Source organism: Ooceraea biroi, chromosome 2 (assembly GCF_003672135.1).
Source record: "Ooceraea biroi isolate clonal line C1 chromosome 2, Obir_v5.4, whole genome shotgun sequence".
Classification (NCBI taxonomy): Eukaryota; Metazoa; Arthropoda; class Insecta; order Hymenoptera; family Formicidae; genus Ooceraea; species Ooceraea biroi.
In genome coordinates, this window is record NC_039507.1 from 13,874,654 (window position 1) to 13,887,677 (window position 13,024).

General features: G+C 40.5%; 3 protein-coding genes across 23 annotated transcripts in view; 2 read left to right on the plus strand and 1 right to left on the minus strand.

Moving 5' to 3' along the window:
* Positions 1–3,855: 3,855 nt before the first annotated feature.
* On the plus strand, positions 3,856–4,887 carry LOC109610961. The gene has a single exon (XM_020031633.2). It carries the CDS (start codon positions 3,856–3,858, stop codon positions 4,885–4,887), a length of 1,032 nt encoding a protein of 343 aa, XP_019887192.2.
* Positions 4,888–4,998: 111 nt separating this feature from the next.
* Positions 4,999–6,915, plus strand: LOC105279206. Its single transcript, XM_026967988.1, has one exon. The coding sequence runs from the start codon at positions 4,999–5,001 to the stop codon at positions 6,913–6,915; it is 1,917 nt and encodes a 638-aa protein (XP_026823789.1).
* Positions 6,916–10,852: 3,937 nt separating this feature from the next.
* The window catches only part of LOC105279165 (myosin-11), a 262,296-nt gene continuing 260,124 nt past the window's right edge, over positions 10,853–13,024 (minus strand). For 16 of the 21 annotated variants that reach the window (XM_026975501.1, XM_026975505.1, XM_026975502.1 and 13 more), the window contains one exon: positions 10,853–11,543. In XM_026975501.1, coding sequence (XP_026831302.1) covers positions 11,360–11,543 — 184 coding nt within the window. In that variant the 3' untranslated portion in view covers positions 10,853–11,359. Of the gene's footprint in view, positions 11,544–11,919; positions 12,026–13,024 lie in introns of those variants that run through there. The other 5 variants (XM_026975512.1, XM_026975514.1, XM_026975503.1 and 2 more) reach the window with 5 other exon arrangements.

Below are 13,024 nucleotides of genomic sequence, written 5' to 3' on the forward strand. Positions count from 1 at the left end.
TACCTCATGATTTAAATAACGAAATCTGTCTTTAACATTGAGCTTCTTCTCATCTGTATATGCATTTTTTAAGGTAAAAGCCAAAATGTCATGCAAAATTCCTCAGAAATTGTATTTATATATGCAAAATTTATAATAATCATTCGATTATGATCTTTAAAATTTTTATTCCAAAACATTTGTCGTATGAATTTAGGCCATGTATTCGCATTACCAACAACATCTTGGACTGCAAGCCAAGGATTATTATTTATTTGTTCAACTGAATATACCATTATTTATATAATTATTGGAAAATTAATCGAACACTTAACGCACTGACTATACGACACACTGGTTACGTTTGATTTCTGTCAATATAAGAATATAACCGTGAAAATTTGTATATAAACATTGCCATAAATACAGGCGAAGCCCGTCCTCCTGCAAATCTATCTCAAAGGTACAAGTCTAATCCAACCCGTGTCCAAGAAGTAATAGAATCAGTATTAAATTTATATTGTTAATAACTTTTTACTGAACAATGAGCGACGAGAATGGTCAATGGCCTTGACATCCTTAGGGGTCAAGGTCAACGTCAAGGTCAATCGAAGATCAGTTGGAGGGTGGTGTGTAAAGGTAAACTTTTACCATATGTTTTACATTTTTTCTGCAAAAAATATGTATACCCAGACAGCACAAAATTTCCATTGGACGTCCATTTTTGGTTTTTATTTAGTCTAAACGTCCATGGACATAATAGTAATGTTTTAAGAATATCCGTTATTGGACGTTTAAAGTATATTTATATTTGAACGTTTAAAAAATGTCCGTTTTATGTACATACGAAAAAATTTGGCATGTAATGAAGATTAATCGCAATCTAGTCTAAGTAAGTGCATGACAATAACGGATAGAAAAAAACAATAAACAGAAAGAAGATATTTGCTTCTCATTTGCAAGTACGCTTGCGTTGAGAGAACAAGTCGTGTAGATTCCGTATTGTTTTTAGAGATGTTTTTCTTACCGCGTTGAATGTGCAGCCTTATATACTAAAATAACAGGAAAAAGCGTTCTATTTAAAAAATGTATGAAAATCAATTAAAAGAAAAATATGCTTCGATATATACTAGATAATTGTAAAATTTTCTGTAAAAGTTTTGATAGACATAAAATTTTTAGACTTATTTGATGCACATATGCATTTTTGGATTCCATTGCTATAATACTACACATGCGCAAGGGGAAATTTCTGTAAAAACAATGGGTGCGTTTGTAATGACACGAGCGATCAACCGTCGTGCACGACGTATGCGAACGATGCGAATTGATTTATTACAATCAATTAACAATTCTAACAATAAGAGATCCGATCAGTTCGGCCACGTTGAAGGTACATATATGCGTGTATAGCGCGAAGCTATCGGAAGCGGCATCGATCAAAGCCATCCGCGGCGTCGTGGCTTTTAAGGCTCGCCGCTGTTTTCGTCGGTCCGCGGTTTCTAAGGCTCACCGTTGCTATCGTCAGTTCGCGGCTCTTTGGATCCAAGCGAGCCAATAAGGAATCGGTTTCGGGCATGGTGGCGGGGCTTGGATCGCTAACGCGAGTTCGGTAGTCCGCCAGTCTTGATGCGATAGTCCTGCAGGACGCGTTGACGTGGTCGAGCAATCGAGATACGACATTAGCGCAGTAATCGAGACACGTTGCGTACCGACTCAGGGTCGAACATCCCCCTAGGCGTCGTCGAGTACGCGCATAGGCATAAAGTCACGAGCCTTATAAAGGTGTACGCGTTTGTGAGTGGCCCATTGTCACGCAAAATAAATACAGTTAACAAAAAGACGAAACCGTAGTAAGTGAATCATTCATACCCACGTTGCTGACATAACATTTTGGTGCCTCCTGTGAGGTCGGAAACCCTCCGACGGAAATAAGGTTCACTAGAGAGGAGCTAGTCGCACATGCCCATAGAAACGAACCAGGGTCTACAGGAAGACAGGTGATGGCGGCGCGCATTCCATAACGCTCAAACGTAAGTCATTTGATTCCGACAAAATGGCCGATAGAGTCAAACTTCTCTTGCAAAAACGAACATCTCTGAAATCCCAAATCACCAACCTATCCAACCTCCTCGATAAAGGCAAGGCGGACGAAGTATCGTAGTAACGTTAAGATTGCGACTTGCTCGTCTAACCGATTTATATCATGCGTACGAAGAGCACAATGACGAGCTCGCGGTCCTAAACCCGAGCGACGGGCATCAGGCCGAGTTCGCGAACATTCAGGATCGTTTTTACGCCATCGCGAGCAAGATTGAGAGCGTTGCAAATGTAGCAGGTCCTTTGCGCGCGGGCGCCAGTATATCGAGTGAGGAGACACGAGACGATAACGTAGAAGTCGTAGCACCTATCAAAAGACGTAGAATTAAGTTACCCGAGACGCCCTTGCCGACGTTCGACGGCAAGTACGAGAATTGGTTGTCTTTCAAGAATGCGTTTCACAGTATGATAGGTTCACAAACCGACTTGACTGATATCGATAAATTGCATTACTTGAAATCTGCATTGGTCGGGGACGCTGTTAGCAAAATAAGGATTTTCGCCATTGACGGAATAAATTATGCCAACGCGTGGGAGTTGCTACAACGGTCGTACGAAGTGAAACGAATTTTGATATCTCGGCATCTATCTCTGATCTTGAGTTTACCCGCGCTAGACAAAGAATCTACAAGCGGATTGACCAAGCTCGCGGACGACACGCAGCAACACGTCGCGTCGTTAAATGCATTAGGAATCTCGTCGGGCCTGAAATGATCGTTCACATTCTCGAGAGTAAGCTGCCAAAGGGTACCGTAGAAAAGTGGGAAGCGACTCTCGACAGAGACGAGTTCCCTAAACTCGAACAGATGTATGAGTTCCTATATAAAACGGTGGTTTACGCGTCAAAGCGTGAGAGAGCGAAAATGTTAGAATCGGAAAGACACGCGGGTGAACCTTCGGCGAAGAGGAAACAAAGCTACTCGACAAACAAAGCCTTTGTGCTCAACGCGTCTCGTAATTGTATGGTATGCACAAACAAGCGACACCCGCTCTATATATGCGATAAGTTCAAGCAGTTGCCGGTACCTAAGCGCATCGAGGTAGTGAGGAACGCGAAGATCTGTTATAATTGCTTGTGCTCGCATCGGGATCGTCCCTGCAAATTTTCCAATTGCACGATTTGCTAAAAACGGCATAATACCCTTTTACATATCGAAGAACACGCGATCGCGAACCAATCTAGTGCAGCGAAGTCAAGTACCAATCAATCTGCATGACTAGCCGTGCCGATCGATGCCAACCGCGACAAGACAACAAGTCTTATATCGATATCGCAAAAGGCGACGCCGCAATTAATTACGAGTGCGATGGTGTACGTCGGCGGTGGTAAGCATAATTTCATCAAATGCCGTGCGTTGTTGAATACATGCGCGACCGCAAACTTACTTTCTGAGCATATCGCGAAACGGCTGCACGCATCTGTAATTCCGCATTCGGCGTCGGTCGGTGCAATTAACACGATGAACACTGTCACGATAGGTATGACGCACATCATTATACGATCAACGCATGATGGTTTTTGTAAAGAGCTGACATGCTTAATCATCCCGAGCATCGCAAATTTGATCCCGTCTGATATTTTCGCGGAATTCGATTGACATACCTTCGAATATCAAACTAGCCGATCCTGAATTCTATTTACCGCGTTCTGTCGATTTATTAATCGGATCGGGAGCGACGTTGTCGCTATTCTCCATTGGTCAAGTCAACCTCTCACGTGAGGGTCACGATTTATATCTACAGAAAACGCGTTTAGGCTGGGTGGTCGCCGGCAGCATGACGCCTCGAGTTTCGGCAAAACCGGAAACGTGTTATTTGGCGAGTTTGAGCGATCAATTAGACAAGTTTTGGTCCATTGAAGAGGTGACGGTAAACAGATTAAGTTCAAAGGACGAAGATGAATGTGAAGCGTCTTTTATACACAATGTGAGACGTTCAGAGTGCGGACGTTATATAGTCCGTTTACCGTTTCGTAAGTCGGGTCAGCGTCTCAGCGAATCGCGGTCCCTCGCACTCAAACGTCTATCGGCGCTAGAGCGAAAGTTTCAGACCAATACAAGACTTCAAACCGAGTATACTCAAATAATCGACGAGTATCTAAAACGGAATTACATGTCCGTAGTAGAAGATCCTGTTGACGAAGGATATTACATGCCTCACCACGCGGTAATAAAAGAAACAAGCAACACCACCAAGGTGCGAGTGGTATTCGACGCGTCCGCGAAGACAAGCAACGGTGTTTCTCTAAATGATGCATTACTAGTCGGGCCCGTTATTCAGAATACTTTGTTCTCACATTTATTGCGATTCCGCGTGTATAAATACGTCGTCACAGCGGATATTGAGAAAATGTATCTACAAATACGGTTGCACGAGGATGATCGTAGGTATCAGCGGGTGCTTTGGCGTAAAGATCATAAGATTGTGACACTTCAGTTTAACACTCTGACATTCGGCGTTTCATCTTCATCGTTTCTCGCGGTTCGTACTGTGCACCAGTTGGCAAACGACGAGGGTCATACGTGCCCAAGAGCGGCTGAGATCCTTCGAAAACATTTATATGTGGATGATTTGTTATCTGGAGCCAATAGTATCGATAAAGCTCGAGCGATTCGGGACGAAGTAATTGCGTTGCTTGCGAGAGGCGGATTGACTATCAGGCAGTGGGCTTCTAACGAAGAGCGCAGCATTAGCGACTTAGCGGCTGGCGCGTTGCATGCAAGTTTCAGGTTCGATAAAACGTATTCTGTGAAGACGCTCGGCATAACGTGGCACGCGCAAGAGGACGAAATACGTTATTCGATCTGACCCATTAAAATCCCGGGGCGGTTAACGAAACGGAATATATTATCGGAGATCACGAAGATTTTTGATCCGCTGGGGTTATTGGGTCCTATCGTGCTATATGCCAAGAAACTGATGCAAGATGTGTGGCGGCAACAGTTAGGTTGGGACGAGTCTGTTCCGCAGAGCATACATACGGCATGGATCGAGTTCGTGCAGCAGCTCGCGATAATAAATCAAATCTCGTTTAGCCGTAAGATATTGATAGACGGTCATCAGGACATCCAACTTCACGGATTCTGCGATGCAAGTAATGCCGGGTATGGGGCATGTATATACGTACGTTCGAACGGGGAAAATGACGAAGACACGGTTGTTAGGTTGTTATGCGCCAAGTCACGTGTTGCTCCGTTGAAAACAGCTACTATACCGCGTCTTGAGCTTTGCGGAGCGTTACTATTAGCACGGTTATACGTCGAAGTAAGCGGTGCGCTAGGTGTCACACCCAATAAGGTGGTATTTTGGTGCGATTCGACCATCGTACTGCACTGGATAAAAACGGCACCCCACTTACTCAATGCCTTCGTGGCCAGTCGCATCGCGGAGATCCAAAACCTCACGGACTCGAACCAATGGCGGCATGTTAGATCGGGCGATAATCCTGCGGATGCGATATTAAGGGATCAGTTACCACACGCGTTTACACAGAATCGGACTTGGTCAGTGGGGCCTGAGTGGCTGATCAGAAAGGAGAATGAATGGCCCAACGAGTTCGTGCGAATAGTCGAATTGCCCGAGTTAAAGAAAAATGCGTGTTTGATAACAACATTTAATGATTCGGAAATATTTAATAGATGCTCCGCCTATTCTAAGTTACTTAGGGTCGTTGCCTACTGTCGGCGTTTTCGACCGGCCAATACATATTCCGGCGCGTTAAGTCCGAAAAAAGTCGACGAAGTCAAGGTACGAGTATTACAATCCGCTCAGGCCACTCGATATTCCGATGACATCAAACGACTTAGAGATAGGAATTGCGCGGTTAAGAGTAGAATCGCCAATTTGGATCCGTTCTTTGACGACGATGGTTTAATCCGAGTCGGAGGGCGTCTTCAAAAATCAAGCTTGTCTTTTGCAAGGAAGCATCCAGTTTTGCTTCCAAGTCGGCACAGCTTAACTGACCGGATCATTCGCGAAATCCACGAAACACATCATCACTCCAGCATTCAGACGACCTTGTATATTCTGCGGCAAAGATTTTGGCTAGTGGACGGTAGGGGTCAAGTACGACGAGTCATCCGTAAGTACGTCCGCTGTTTCTGTTTTGACGCCGACACAGTTAAATATAAAATGGGAAATCTCCCATCGGCGCGCGTACGCGAAGCGGCGCCATTCACAAACACCGGCATAGATTCCTGCGGTCCCTTCTTTATTAAGGAAAAGAAATATCGCAACCGAACGCGAATCAAGGTGTACGTATGCGTTTTCGTATGTATGTCCATAAAGGCAGTGCACCTTGAGATTGTTAGTGATCTAACTTCTAAGGGATTTATCGCGGCATTAAGACGATTCGCTGCGAGGAGAGGACTGCCGGAGCACATCTACTCGGATAACGGGACGAATTTCGTAGGCGCGAACAATCAGCGAAAAGAAATGTATGCGCTGTTCAATTCCGAAAAACACAAAGAGCTGATAAGTAGGTTTGCGAGCAAGCATCGTATCACGTGGCACTTCATACCACTCGTAGCACCACATTTCGGGGGTCTCTGGGAGTCCACAGTTAAACTTTTTAAACACCATTTTAAGCGTGTTGTAGGAGACTCGTTGTTTACGTTCGAGGAGCTAAATACATTTGCCATTGAAGTTGAGGGTATCCTGAATTCCAGACCTATCACTTCCCTCTCATCCGATCCGAATGACTTACAAGCGTTGTCTCCTGCCCATTATTTAATCGGCAAGCCGCTAACCACCCTTCCGGAGGGCGAGCTGTTGCATGTTCCAGCGAACCGGCTGTCCACCTGGCAGCACATCACTAAAGTACGGCAAGACTTTTGAAAACGCTGGAATCTGGAATACCTGAATGGGCTTCAACAACGTAACACGTGGATCACGTACGGACCGAAGATCGATATCGGAATCGTCGTACTCATAAAGGACAGAAACCTGCCGTGCAATCAATGGGTGCTAGGCAGGATTGTGCGGACGCATCCCGGCGAGGACGGGATAGTACGAACCGCTACCGTTAAGACTGCAAGCGGAGAATTGAAGAGAGCAACAAGATATCTCTGCCCCCTGTCGATCGAACAATAGCGACGCGACGCGTTGTACTAGCGTTCCTTAAAATTATTATGTAAGAAATACGTTGTCGCGACAACGAAATGCGTGGTAAGCCAACAGGCTACATTCTTAGCAAGCGAATAGCTCGTGTTGATAAGCGTTCATGCCGTACTGACTCAGGGTAAAACACCCCTAGGCGTGTCGAGTACACAGACACGTACATACACATAGCTAGCAAAAGTTGATCGATTCCTCTCAACGGGGGGAGGATGTAATGACACGAGCGATCAACCGTCGTGCACGACGTATGCGAACGATGCGAATTGATTTATTACAATCAATTAACAATTCTAACAATAAGAGATCCGATCAGCTCGGCCACGTTGAAGGTACATATATGCGTGTATAACGCGAAGCTATCGGAAGCGGCATCGATCAAAGCCATCCGCGGCGTCGTGGCTTTTAAGGCTCGCCGCTGTTTTCGTCGGTCCGCGGTTTCTAAGGCTCACCGTTGCTATCGTCAGTTCGCGGCTCTTTGGATCCAAGCGAGCCAATAAGGAATCGGTTTCGGGCATGGTGGCGGGGCTTGGATCGCTAACGCGAGTTCGGTAGTCCGCCAGTCTTGATGCGATAGTCCTGCAGGACGCGTTGACGTGGTCGAGCAATCGAGATACGACATTAGCGCAGTAATCGAGACACGTTGCGTACCGACTCAGGGTCGAACATCCCCCTAGGCGTCGTCGAGTACGCGCATAGGCATAAAGTCACGAGCCTTATAAAGGTGTACGCGTTTGTGAGTGGCCCATTGTCACGCAAAATAAATACAGTTAACAAAAAGACGAAACCGTAGTGAGTGAATCATTCGTACCCACGTTGCTGATTATCATTACCAGGATGAACGACGTGCACGTGACGAGGCTTTTATCAAGCTTTGGAGTGCTTGATTTACGTGAATCCCCTTACCTCTCACGATTCGGAGTGCTTGATTAGCTTGAGTCCCCTTGTCTCTCACAATTGTTTATAAACATACATATTACAAAAGATGTTCAAAGACATTTCCATTTTCTTGAATACATAAATGAGATTCTTTGCTCACAACGGCTAACAGTTTCTAGTGATACGGCCCGTGGTATGTTTGTACAAGTAGTTTCGATTCTCTGAATCATGTCTTCTCGAGTTGTGATTGACATTTAAAAACTGTCGTGTACGAGCGCGAACCCACAACTCGAGAAGATATGACTCAGAGAATTGAAACTGCTTGTACAAACATACCACGGCACAGTGGTCCAGGAGACACGAAAAAGTGGCCAAAAGTCCGACTTAAGATAATTTTGATTTGAATTGTACACTTACGTACTAATATAACGTTTTCGAGATCGCTGATTATGAATATAATATTGAAATCATGAAAATCCAAATGGCGGATTCAAAATGGTAGGTCACAATAAAAAAATGAATTGAATTTGCTCAAAATAGTTCATCACTTTCTAAAAAATTTATTTGTACTATATGATGTTGATACAATGCGATGCATCGACTTATATGATATTTTTGTTGTAATAAAGATTATTATTTTGAAAATACGCCTGCGATTGGCCAATTGACGGTGCTGATAGGTAGCCGCGGCGGCGTTCTATTTCTGCTATAAGTTTTTAACCAAGCTTCTATAATTTTTTAACCATGCAAATATAGGCAGAAATATGAAATACTTTTTTCTCAGTGCGATTTCCTGTGTCACGCGTGGGGCATCGCTGCGTGCGACATGGGAAATTGCATGAACCACAAACGCCAATCATGGCGTATGCACTGGGTTTTCACGGAATTTCTTGATCAAATCTGAAAACGAGCAAATTTGAGCAAGCTAGGATTGTAGTATATTCCATAAACTTCACATTGGTGTTTCAAAAATATTTTTTTGAAGTGGAGTTTTCTGGAGTAATCAAACGATAGCAGCAACATTACTAAAAATTACGCAATTCACGAGTAAAGCATCTTATTTATTAAATTAGTGTGCATATTTTTTTAACTTTTTCTTTCTTCCAATGAAGTTTCTACATGAATGTGTAAAACAAAATAAAAAATGCTTATAAAAATACTTTATAAAACTGATAACGAACTGCAACAACATAAGCTTTCTAACGAAACAGTAATTCCTATTTTCGTATTCGAACACACACCAATGGAACAATAATTAATTATTATGCGTAAAAATTGTTTTATATGTTTATTAATATGTTTAGATGATATACAGTTTTTTCCCCACCTCTGTAATTGACTTTTGGCCACTTTTTCGAGTCTCCTGGACCACTGTGCACGGGCCGTATTACTAGAAACTGTTAGCCGTTGAGAGCAAAGAACCGCATTTATGTGTTCAAGAAAATGGAAACGTCTTTGAACATCTTTTGTAATATATTTATAAAAACTCGTGAGAGGCAAGGAGACTCAAACTAATCAAGCACCCCGAATCGTGAAAGATAAGGGGATTCACGTAAATCAAGCACTCCAAAGCTTAATGAAAGCCTCGTCACGTGAACGTCGTTCATCCTGGATAATGATAAGCACGGCAAAATGCGTGTCAATCAGTCTGGAGCTGGGTGACTATCAAACAGAATCAGTCCAGGACAGGATAACGGATAGGAACAACATACACGCAGCACACGCACACACACACACACACAGAGGTGGAAGGTGGTTTGGAGTCACAAAATACGCACACTTTATGGGGATGGAAGCTGTTTGCTTAATTATAAAATATTATAATTTGGAACGCTGTAACTCACTGAAAAATTATCCAATTACAAAAAACAAAAAACCATTGTATTTGCCTCATTGTCAGATACAACTTCTATTTTGACAAAAAAATCGACTTTCATTTAAAAAAATGGCCGCCATGATAAAATTTCTAAAGTGGCGCCATCTACAATTAAAGTGATAATATCATCATCTTGCCTCCTCGAAGCCATACAACTTTTGTTTGAAACATTTTTCTCTGAAACGACGTCATATCGAAATATTTGATTGACAAATATAAAATGGGACATCCTGTGTATCTATACCTATAAATCATAATTACATTAAAAAAAAGCAAAATAATTAAAATAGCCTCTTATTCGTTTCAAATAGCCTCCGTTTTAATAAATCACAATCTTGTTGTATTGTCAAGTAATTTTAAAATAAAAATTATATTAATAGTGGTTGTATGATACTTAGCAGATGTTTAAACAAGCACGTAGTAAAGAATATGTGGAAATCGCTTCCATTTTAGATGTTTTGAAAATTGTTTATCCAAATTTTTCCTTAGCTGACTCAAATAGTCCCTCCTCATAATTGATACAGTACCGGCCAAAAGTATATCACCTTTTTGATTCTTGATGATACCTTTTGTTAAAGATACTTGAATACGTCCAAATGTTATAGTACATATCTGACAAATGGTGCATTATAGGTTGTGAGGTTACATAGAGTATATTACGTATTTTCGATAATTTATTGATTTTGCCAAAATCGCATTTTCGCCAAGTTGCTCAAAAAACCAAAAAGTTATATATTTTTGATTGGTACTGTATATATATGAAATAAACTTGATTTTTTCAGATATTTTATCGCTTTTAACGATAACTGTCAGATGTGCAACCACATTCTTTAATGCATTATTAGATACATCTTGAATAATGCAACTGCGTGTGTGAGGTGGTGGAAAATAATATACATGTACTTTTTTGTCATTTTCTTAACACAACATATAATATAATTTTATTTTTATTTATTATTTGCATTGTTCATTTACAAAACGATGGTTCGTAATAGTGTATCTTTCAAGTAATGTATCTTTATCAAGATTGAACTTAAAAGAATTGGAGCACAAGAATATCCATGCGAGATAAATCTTGTATTATCGCGTTCAATTTTAATTTCGTTTATATATTACAAATACTTGCAGATTTGATAAAACTATATAATAAAAATATATAAATATAAATCATTATGAATAGCATCGCGTTCTTCAACTATAGACGAATCTAAATTGTTGTATTAATGAAAATAAAATACTAAAATTATTGAAATAAAAACTCTCAAAACAACATCTAAACTTATTTATTCAATATATTTTCTGTTTGAGAAGAAATTTAATCTTCTTTAAAAAAATTCTACTTAGAATCATATATAAATCTGTCTAAAGTTTAATGATAATACGTAAATGAGAAAAGAATAAGTCGGAAGATCAAAAACTACTTGAGATCGCAATTACTGACGAATTTGTAGAATTGTTGAAGTTCGCCGTTGTCCATCTATTTTTGTGCGGATCTATGCCAAAACCCTCGTCGTAATTTCCCCGTGTGATGAAAAGCTGCTTAAAGTGTGGAATACAATACAGCTTGCCGTTGTTCAGGGTAAAGGAGTCCATCCTGTTCAAACATATAATATTATATCATAATAATAATTTTAAGAAATGTGCATTCTCGACTTTGCAAAGTAAATAATAAGATTCTACGAATTAAAATAACAATGTTACTTATTTATGTACAGGGAAATATTAATTATAGATTTAATTTAACAAAATAACTTGATTGCTTTATTTCCGTTTCTATTAGACCAATTTAAATTATTCTATTTCAGTGTTCAGAAGGACTTACAAAGTGATTCTAATACATTTTTTACAAGTTTGTTTTCCTCGAAATCACTTTCATTTCATTTAAATACATTTAAATAGACTTTGTATTAATTCTTAATACACAGTTTTGCATTACCAGTGAGGATTTTTTTAACAGACGCTATTTCAAATTCAGATGTTAAATTTCATATATTTCTTGATATTGTACAAAGTTTTGTGTTTACATTTTGCTAAAAATATTTGGACTTACCGGTCAATCCAATATTTAGAGAAATCCTTATAATGCCATATAGAAATGAAATGTTATTATGATTAAATTGAACCAATTTTTTGCGTTTTATAAAGATTGAAGTGTATCATATCTTTATTTATAGTACTATAAGAATCAGTATAAGAAACTATTACTATCTTTCAAGTATTTACTATCATGTATTATTATAGTAACGAAAAAAAAATTAAAATAATCAAGAGACACGGTAGTGTCTCGCGCCAATCTTAATTTACAGATAGACATAATGTTGTGATGGCACAGCAGTTGTGTACTGAACTTTCCGAATAAAAATCATCCGTGACATCATATGTCTGAATGGTTAATTAAAACACTTCGAGAAAAATTGGATGTATTATATATTTACATAACATAATAGTATAAATAAAATGGTTTAAAAATCAAAATTGGTGATGTAACTAAATGTGCTATTGTGCAATATGATGATAATTCCTTGCACGTCATAAAGGCTGCAAGGCTCGATCGAGGCCGGTGAACCGCGATGTACGACATGTATAAGAAAGAGAGATTTTTCATTCAATGTATGTGCTGCCACGATACTTTTGTATTCGAGTGGTCTTGCGAGATCAGTGTGTCGATTTATAATTGCAAGATAATGTATAGCGACTCGTCTGTTTCATCGTGGGATTATTGATTGCTCTGCTGAAAGATTCTTTTCGAAGGAAAGAAAATCCCGATAAAGAGCGTGGATTCATCGAGGGACCACAGAGCACGCTAGGTCGTATTGATCTCACGTATTTAATTTTGCGGTATCACCCTGAACCGCACGGCTTTTGAATGAATTATCCGAAGTATTCTGACTTCTAAAGTTCCTTTAATTTCCTATGTTCATGGTCATGGGAGACCTCGTGATTGAGTCGCCGTCACCTGGAGGAGAACCTGCAAAACGAGCTTGGTGTCAAGGACGCTAGCTGTCGATGGAATGATGAGTGTCAAACTGATCAGAAAATTACTTCTCCGAGAAGAGCGGACGTTGCTACTGTTGG

Bases quoted from the DNA above. Each gene is read 5' to 3' on its own strand.
- LOC109610961 (XM_020031633.2), top strand. From the start codon at position 3,856: ATGACGCCTCGAGTTTCGGCAAAACCGGAAACGTGTTATTTGGCGAGT.
- LOC105279206 (XM_026967988.1), top strand. From the start codon at position 4,999: ATGCAAGATGTGTGGCGGCAACAGTTAGGTTGGGACGAGTCTGTTCCG.